At 55.6% G+C, this 8,792-nt stretch overlaps 1 protein-coding gene across 8 annotated transcripts in view; it reads right to left on the bottom strand.

The window, feature by feature from the left end:
• Positions 1–389: 389 nt before the first annotated feature.
• The window catches only part of LOC105485795 (TBC1 domain family member 24), a 31,614-nt gene continuing 23,211 nt past the window's right edge, over positions 390–8,792 (bottom strand). For 6 of the 8 annotated variants that reach the window (XM_011748275.2, XM_011748271.2, XM_071083952.1 and 3 more), the window contains exons 3-9: positions 8,310–8,327; positions 7,648–7,806; positions 6,624–6,687; positions 6,168–6,263; positions 5,609–5,831; positions 5,126–5,294; positions 390–4,388 (exon numbers count right to left, since the gene is read on the bottom strand). In XM_011748275.2, coding sequence (XP_011746577.1) covers positions 5,140–5,294; positions 5,609–5,831; positions 6,168–6,263; positions 6,624–6,687; positions 7,648–7,806; positions 8,310–8,327 — 715 coding nt within the window. In that variant the 3' untranslated portion in view covers positions 390–4,388; positions 5,126–5,139. The remainder of the gene's footprint in view (positions 4,389–5,125; positions 5,295–5,608; positions 5,832–6,167; positions 6,264–6,623; positions 6,688–7,647; positions 7,807–8,309; positions 8,328–8,792) is intronic. The other 2 variants (XM_071083953.1, XM_011748278.2) reach the window with 2 other exon arrangements.

Genomic DNA, 8,792 nt, shown 5'->3' with positions numbered 1-8,792 from the left:
ACCTCAGCCTCCTAAAGTCTTGGGATTCCAGGTGTGAGCCACCACAGCCGGCCTTGCCAGGGATTCCTGATGAGGCGTCTGATGCTGATTCTTCACGGCGGCTCCTCTAAGTCTCCCTAAAACTCTGTTGAGTGCAGTTGTCCACACAACAGGCACTAGGAACAAAAGAAAAGACAGATCAGGGAATGGTGCTGTTCTCACCAGCCATGGCTGCAGATGTGGCATCACGTACCTGTTGCCTCAGCGGAGAGGCTCACTGGTGACCACAATGCGCAGATGCGATCTTGTCAACCTAGCGCTCCCCTCTCTCTTCTGACATCCTGGAGAAGAGGCGTCCAGGACTTCCCATCCCTCTAAGCCTTCTCATAGCAAGTTATTCCACAGTGACCTTCTTTTACCAGTTCTCAATTTTATTTAGGATTCAAATTAACACCAACCAAACGTATCACTAAATCACTTATTTTCACGTTTTCAAAGTTGGATTGCGCTGCAAATCCATACATTTGTGCTCACTACACATTATTTTTTTATTACATTCATTGAGAGGCTCCAAAGCATCAGTCCAATAAACATTTTTCCAGTCCGATAACCATCCTTCATAAGAACTAAGAGGTAAAATTATTCACACAGCTCTTTTTTCCCTTTGATCCTTAGCTCATACGCTTTTGAGCAAACGCCAATGTTTTTGCCAGTTCGTGTTGTCTGTGCCTTATCACAGGTCACATGTCTACAGAACACGGTATTCAATGACTTTGCTTCCTTGGTCCCAAGCAAAGGTGTTGACAGATTCCATAGTTTGGTAAAATGAGTGAGTCTGCAACTGTGGAAGGCATTTTGTTTTTAGCAGTGAATCGCATTACATTGTACCTAACTTCTCAAGCACAATCTGATATTAGGATGATGAAGATAATTCTTAAAAACTCTTTATACCAGATTATTTTTAAAAATCCACATACTTTTCTACTTAACATAGATGTTGTAGGGTGAAGAGCCTGTGAGGCTTGTTTGGCACTCCTGCTTCATTTATTAATTTCTCCATGCAAACAAGACATTTAGGCTGAGAAAGAGAACCAGCAAAAATCCAGATGAGCTGGGCACAGTGGTTCATGCCTGTAATCCCAGAACTTAGGGAGGCAGAGGTGGGAGGAGGGAGAAGTGCTTGAGCCCAGGGGTTCAAGACTAGCCTGGGCAACATAGCAAGACTGTTCTCCACAAAAAGGGAGAAAAAAAAATCCATATGAACCCAAATTTGAGGCAGGTGCTATATTGCCTAATTAGTGGCCATTTGGGTTTTTTGACCAGTGGTTTTGTGAGTTTGATGATATTCTGGACTTAGTAAAAATGTGAGAAAGTAAATAACTAAAAATTAAATGGATTCCTGGACAGTGGGAAAAACGGGGCAATCTCAATAGGCCTGTGGTTTAGTTAACAGCAATGCAACAATGTTAATTTCTTTGTTTTGATGTTGACATGGGGGAAGGTGAGGGTCCATGGAAACCCTGTACCATCTCTGCAACTCTTCTGCAAATCAAAAATTACTTCAAAATAAAAAGCTACACAACCAAATTATTAAATATAAACTACTCAAGGATACTGCAAAGGCTTTATGGGCTCAGAAAGTGGATAAGAGAAATATGAAGGCCTCTGAAATCTTCAAAAATTTTTAAAACAAATTCCACTGCAAAACTCAAAAAATGAAGTACGCGGCTTACAAAAATAGAAAAAATGAAAATACTTTAATTCATTAAAACTCTGAAAAACTTCAAGTACAAATGACTTGCTCTCATAAGTTCTTTTGTTTAAACTGATTTTCTGAAGCCCCAAAGGCATATAATCTGCTTTAATGAATTCATTTAAATAAACTATTTTAAATTAGGTTCAATTGTTGTTTTGAAAATAAATGTTAAACATTTATTCAGCACAAAGTGGTCTATTAAAAAAAATTTTTAAATAGGCTAGGCGCAGTGGCTCACCCCTGTAATCCCTGCACTTTGGGAGGCTGAGGTGGGTGGATCACAAGGTCAGGAGTTCAAGACAAGCCTGACCAACATGGTGAAACTCCGCCTCTACTAAAAATACCAAAAAAATATTTAGCTGGGCACGGTGGAGTGTGCCTGTAATCCCAGCTACTCAGGAGGCTGAGGCAGGAGAATCGCTTGAACCTGGGAGGCGGAGGTTGCAGTGAGCCGAGATCCGGCCACTGGCCTGGGCGACTCCGTCTCAAAAAAAAAAAAAAAAAAAAGGGCCGGGCGCGGTGGCTCACGCCTGTAATTCCAGCACTTTGGGAGGCCGAGGCGGGCGGATCACAAGGTCAGGAGCTCTAGACCATCCTGGCTAACATGGTGAAACCCCGTCTCTACTAAAAACACAAAAAAATTAGCCGGGCTTGGTGGTGCACGCCTGTAGTCCCAGCTACTCGGGAGGCTGAGGCAGGAGAATGGCGGGAGCCTGGGAGGCGGAGCTTGCGGTGAGCCGAGATCGCGCCACTGCACTCCAGCCCGGGAGACAGAGTGAAACTCCGTCTCAAAAAAAAAAAAAAAAACTAAATAAATGTTTGAATGTTTCTAAAAACAAATAAGAATTCATTATGCAATTTTATCAAATGTTGGCTTTTTTTTTTTTTTTAACAAAGAATGGCTACTCCATAGGCAGAGCAGCCACTTTTGGCTAATTTTTAACATCCAAAGCTAATAAATAATCAAGAAGAAATAGAGAACATTAACAAAATAAATTATGTTCTATTTGGGAATGCCTAATATCAGATAATAACAAGTATAGTGATAAGAATAAAAAAGATAATAATCACACATACCTTCTAGGTTAGAAAAGTTAGGAAAAGAGATTAAATTTAAAGAAACAACATTTTGCATGCACACAAAAAACAAAGAACTTCGCTCATGATGTGGAAATCATGAGCCAGCAGCAATCCGTCTTCCTGGTCCAGATCACTGCAAGGCCAGGGTGGGGCCCCCCGGGGCAGCCACGCAGAACCTACTGGACTTAACTCGCCAGAAAAGTCACCACCCAGTTCAGGAAGTTTGCAGAGGGAAACCTACAAATGGTCCTCGGATATGACTTCCCTGCTCCTGGAGGGCTCCCTCTGGAAGAGGCTTGCAGCATTCCAGTCATAGAATGTGGGTGAGCACTACAGCGGGCAGCCTCCCACACCTGCTTGGCTGTAGGCCCAGGAAGCCCCCGGAGGCCCCTGGCTGAAGAGATCAGACTCAGCTTGGAGCCCTGGAGTTGATGCAGCAAGACCATGTTTAATGAACACCAAAGCTGGCGGTACAGATGAGGGCCTTGGGGACTCAGGCGGGGGCCTGGAGGGCTGCGGTGGGCTGTGGGATGAGTGGCGACTTCCCTCCCATACCTCTCCCGGAGAGAGGGATTCACCCTGTCCCCCTGCGATCCTCTCAACAGTCCTGTGAGGAGGACAGCAGGGCATGGGGACTGGCCCCATTTCACAGTTGGGGAAACTGAGTTCCAGATGGGTTTGTCAGCTTGCCCAAAGCCACGCAGGGTTCCCGGTCCTTCCTCCTGCACCACTGTGGGCCCAGTCAGAGGCTACGTGAGCAGATGGTCAGGGGAGGCTGAAGCCTCATGGGAGGAGCAGGCAACGGTGTGGGGATGGACAGTGGCACGGTGCAGGGGACTCCAAGTGGCACTGGCTGGAGACCAGCAGGGACGGAAGTAGGGGCAGGACTGCTGGTACCTGTATCTGTGACCCAGGCCTCCATGGTCCCAGAACAGCCACTCGGGCCTCCACTTCTCCCTTCTCCCCTCCGTGGTGGCCAGACCCTCAATACCAGCTGAAGGAGGTCACAGGGCACAGAGGGAGGTCACAAGGCAGGGGGCTGCCCCCTACAGTGCCCAGAGGCAAGGCCTCCCTTGGCACCTACCTGTGTCTGGCCAGTGCAGGGCTTAGGCAGGGCAGGGGCCCAGGGGCCCAAAGCCTGTAAGATGAGAGAAAACCCTGACACGTGGCCAGCCACAGCACCACAAGAAGGACAGAGGGGGGACATGCATCCATGCAAGGTGGCCAAGGAGGTACTGGGTGGCCAGGGCCTGGGGAGGGCGCAGGGCCTGGTGCAGAGAAGCAGCTGGGGATGAACTGAGATGAGCATGCCACAAAGAGGGGCTTGGGCGTGACCTTGGGCCCCAGGTCACTGCAATGACAAAGAGGTGAAATGGGCAGCTGCAGAGGCTACAAGAACTCAAGGAGGCCTGGGCTGGAACGGAGGGGGGCTGAGAAGTCCCCTGGGTCCAGGCTTCTCTAGGCAGACCCCTGGAAATCGAGCTTGCTGGTCTGGGTCGGTCCCTGAGGGCCTCTCCCGGGGCCACCTCTTCAGATGGGAACACGCAGGGAGGCCCAGCAAAAGCTTCAGGCTCTGCAGAAACACAAGGACATGTGACATTCCCTCCAGCTCCCACCCTCCCTGGGGGTGGAGCCCAGCACAAATCCCACCCTCCTCCTCCCACCCAGCAGCTCCCAAACGCAGCCCAGGGGAGCCTCAGAGCCGGCCAAGCAGGGTTACTGAGAGAGGTGGCCCAGGAGGCCTGGGGAGGGAACTGGGGCAAAGGCCCGGGACAGGAGGTGGGGTCCGCCAGGGGGCAGGCCCAAGGGTGCCAGTCTCTTCTCAGGATCTACTCTGGGATTCAGTCGCCAGTCAGCCAGGCTGCAGGGCCCTGCTCGGGAGGGTGCGATGCTACGCGGCACCAGCAGGGGGCACCACAAGCCCACCCTCAGCTGCACGTCGCCGCTGCCATTCCACTCCCACCCCAGGGGCTCAGGCTGCATAGAGAAGCTCAGGGGCAGCAAGACCCAGACACTCCCAAGGCCTTGGGCTAAGGAAGCCTCCAAGGAGGAGGAAGGTACTTCCTATGCCAGCTCTGGGTGGGGCTGGGGGCACTGCAGCCCCTCCAGCTCTGACCCAGATGCAGGTGGACTGGGGAAGCCCAGCCCAAACCCCAGGTAGAGGCAGCAGCAGGTCCAGGCAACGCCAGGCTCGGCCACGGGGCCCTGCTGTCCCCCAACCCTGCCCACCACATGGGGGGTCTCATCTGCTCTCTGCTGCCCAAGGTGGCAGCCCAGCCTTGGCCCACCACCCCACCGCGGCTCAGTCACCGTGGCATAGGCTGTCACTGGGTGTCAGGGTCCTGGAAGCCCCAGGCCTCCACAGCAGCGATGAGGAAGTTCTCGGAGCAGAGGGGCTGGTTGTTGAAGGTGTCGCAGTGGCTTGTGCGGCCCCGGTTCAGGTCCCCATCAATGTAGAGCGCCTGGCCACCTCCTCCCCCTGCAGGATGCTCAGGTCAGTTGCGGTCTGACTGCCCCATCAGCACTGCCCCAGGCACCTCACCTGCTGTCCCAGCTGTCCTGCCCTGCACAGGCCTCTCTGAAACCGCACAGACCCTTGACCCTCCATAGCCCCCAGGACTAGCTGTCCAGGCTGGTCGCTCCCTCCCAGCTCCCTCTCACCCATCGTGCCTGGTCCACCCCGACACCCAGGGCCTCTTCTCTGCCACCCCGGTCAGGGAGGGCTGGGTGCAGCAGCTTCAGCTGCCCGGACCCCCACACCCTCATCCCAGGGCCCCGTCTGCTGGCACTCACCCACGATGAGGCAGTCGCTGCCCCCCGCCATGAACATGGACTCGGTCTTGGAGGGCAGGTTGAAGTGGCGAGCAGCCAGGAAGGGCGAGAGGCGGTCGGCAGGGTCTGAGGAGGCGGAGTGGCTGAGCGGGGCGGTGGGCTCGGCAGCCGTCAAGGGTGGGGGCTTGGTCAGTTCAGGGTGCTTGATCACCACCCACTCGTAGCGCTGCACCTCAGGCTGCAGCTGGGGTGGAAGCGGAGCATGAGGAGCTGGTGCAGGCACTTGCAGGACCCTCTGCCCCAGAGCCACAGCCTGTTTCATTCCCCGAATCTGCACCCAGAGCCCAAGGTGGGTGCAGCCCGAGCCAGGGGCTGGGGAGGTGGTGGCTCGAGCAGATAAGCCCCCCTGCCTCGGAGCAGCGCGCGGCTGAAAGATCAAACCCGAAGCACACATGGCGATGACGCTGCTGGGTGACTGCCATGGTGACATCAAACAGTGTCCCCAGGGCAGGCGGGTGCTCCCAGAGCAATGCAGCTACAGGGTCTGCATGGGGGTTGGGGGGCACTTGGCCCCACTCACCCTAAACACAAAGCATTCTCCGGTCCCAAAGAAGCCCAGTTTGCCTCCAAACTTATTTCTCTCACTCCAGTCTGTGGACAGGTAAGCACCACACACCTGGGGGAAAGGTCTGGGTGAGGCTGTGCCCACAGGCCCCCAGGAGCGTCCCTGTGCTCCAGCCTACTCCAGCCCCACCAAGTCACAGGTGGGGGTGCAGGCATTGCCGTCTCCCACCCCCACCCCAGGGCAGGGGTTGTGTAGGCAAGGCAGCGTGCGTGCACCCTGCCCCTGGCTTGGGGCTGGCAATAAGGGTGGGCGGGGGCTGTGTTGGGGATAGTCTTATTTCCCCTTGTGACCCTGAGCGTGGGATGAGCCTCATGTGCTGGCCACACCCACGCTCTAACTCTGGCTCCAGCCCAGGAGGCCTAGGCTCCGGAGCCCATCAGAGCCAGCCCTGGCTCCCGGGTCCGTGCTCACCTCCTTCTGCGTGGTCTTGATGAGCAAGAGGGTAGGCTCATGTCCTTCACACTGGAAGTAGAACCTGGCGTAGAGACACGCATGCCAGCTGTCACCCTGCACACCCTCCCAGCTGCCTCCTGCAGCCTCCACTGGCCCCGGCTGTCTTGGGGCGGAAGACCTGGGAACTGTGCTTCCTTCTCTCTGGGTCCCGACAACACCCTCACCCAGGTGTTCTTCTCACCTGGCCCTTTTCTGCCATCTCCAGGACAGCCTGCCCTGGTGTGACTCAGGGGAGAGGCCTGCAGCGGAAGGCCCCAGTGCAGAGCCAAGCGCCAGGGGCTAGGGAAGTAGGAACCAGAGGAACAGGTCCCCGCGGTGGGGAGGTTTGGCTCATCCTCGCAGCCCAGGCACGTGGGAGCCAAAGATGCCCGTGTCTGCCAATGTGGCGCCCAAAGCTAGGCTTGTGTCCTTGGCAGGGCCAGGAGAAGTGGCTCCATCTACGCCAAAAAGCTTGAGGCGTTGTGAACCTGTGAACGGTGCCGGGTGGGGGCTGGACCAGCTCTGCCTACCTCACCTCCAGGTCATCCCAGGCCCAACCCAGAGCTCCCACGGCCACATGCTGTCCAAGGCTGGAGGGAGGCTCCCTGGCTGCACCTGGCAGCGCCACCCTGGAGGGCAGCAGGCCTGGGGTCCCTGACAGAGCACCATGTCGATGACAGGGTGGGGAGGGAGCAGAGCCGGGACCTGCCACGCACATGGTCCCCCAACCAAGACAATGCTGTGAGCTCCGAGGTGGGGATTCTGCCTCCCACGTCTTCATGACACCTGCACGGCCCCAAACTGTGGCATGCCTGGCCATGACTCCCAAAGTCTGGGTGGCCTGGGGAGGGCAGAAGCCCAGAAAAGGACCCTGATTCTTAGGCCCCACAGGAAGAAGCAGGGCCTCACCAGGTGCCCAGGTTTGAGGCCCATTTCCAGCCTCTGTGGGCAAGACATGTGGCTGGACAGCTCTGCCGCCCGCTCTGGCCCCTTGGGGTGTTACCTGGCCAGGCTGTACCCATGCTGCAGGGAGGAGAACAGCAGGAGGGGCTGGCATAGGGCAAAGCGCTCGGGGACCCAGGACCAGATGTCTCTCATCTCCCTCACGCTGACGATCTCTGAGCGGAAGTTCTCTGCATGGACGGCCAAGTGTACAAACTGCCTGAGGGGAGCAAGCAGGGGTCAAAGCCCGAAGCCACGTCCGGGGCCAGGCCATGTCTCCCAAGGTATGCCCAAGAGCCTCTTTGGAACTAAGCCCAGAGGGAACTTCTTGCCTGCTTGCCCCGGTTTAGGGCCGGGTTCTAGGTGCCCAACAGGGAGAAAGTTCCCAGGAGCCCCACCTCCCACCCGTTACAGAAGGGAGAGTGCCCAGCTTGGATGGGGACAATGCACCTTTTCTCTAAGAAATCAGGACAGAGAATGACTGCTCTGGCAAGACAAGGCTTCGGGGTGAGCCAAGCACCAGGAGATAGCATGACAGAGGCAGACAGGCAGGGAGGCAGGCAGACGCACAGACAGAAGGCGCCTGAGCAGCAGTCCGGCTCAGAGGCAGCACTGCCGAAGCCAGCCCGTGAGAGCAGCCCTGGGACCCAGAGCATCAGCTGGCCTAGAGTCAGCCTGGTGGAAAGACAGAGGCCAGGTGTGCGGATGCAGTTTCAGACCTACCTTTTAGAAAGGGACACACTGAAAAACAGGAGAAAGCAACGGACATGGAGAAGAAAAATAAAACAGACAAGGAGAAGTTAGTGTGAGTACCGATCCCCTGACAGGCCTTTGCTGGCCCAGAAGAAAGAGGACTGCACGTCAACAGACCGCAGCGTGGCACCACCACAGCGCCGGCTGCCAAATGCACATAGGACACCATGAACCCCTGACCCTGCTCCCCTGGGGCTGTGCTCCAGGCAGGGAGGCCACGGCCAGCAACCACAGCAGAGACCAGCCATGGAGCCCAGAGCTGGAGGGGTGGAGCAGGGGCTGCCCTGAAATAACCCTGGGAGTGGGCCTGGCCTCCCGCGATGCCTTCTGACCCCGTGGCCAGCATCAGCTTTCATCTCAGCCGCGGGCCTGGTCCCAGAGGATAGGAACTGATGTCCCTCGTCTGTGGCTGTAACTGGGAAGATCCTTCCTGTTTCAGTGTCTTTCCAGCCA

This window comes from Macaca nemestrina, chromosome 18 (assembly GCF_043159975.1).
Source record: "Macaca nemestrina isolate mMacNem1 chromosome 18, mMacNem.hap1, whole genome shotgun sequence".
Classification (NCBI taxonomy): domain Eukaryota; kingdom Metazoa; phylum Chordata; class Mammalia; order Primates; family Cercopithecidae; genus Macaca; species Macaca nemestrina.
Note: the sequence above shows the minus strand (reverse complement) of the source record. Positions and strands in the feature narration are given on the sequence as shown.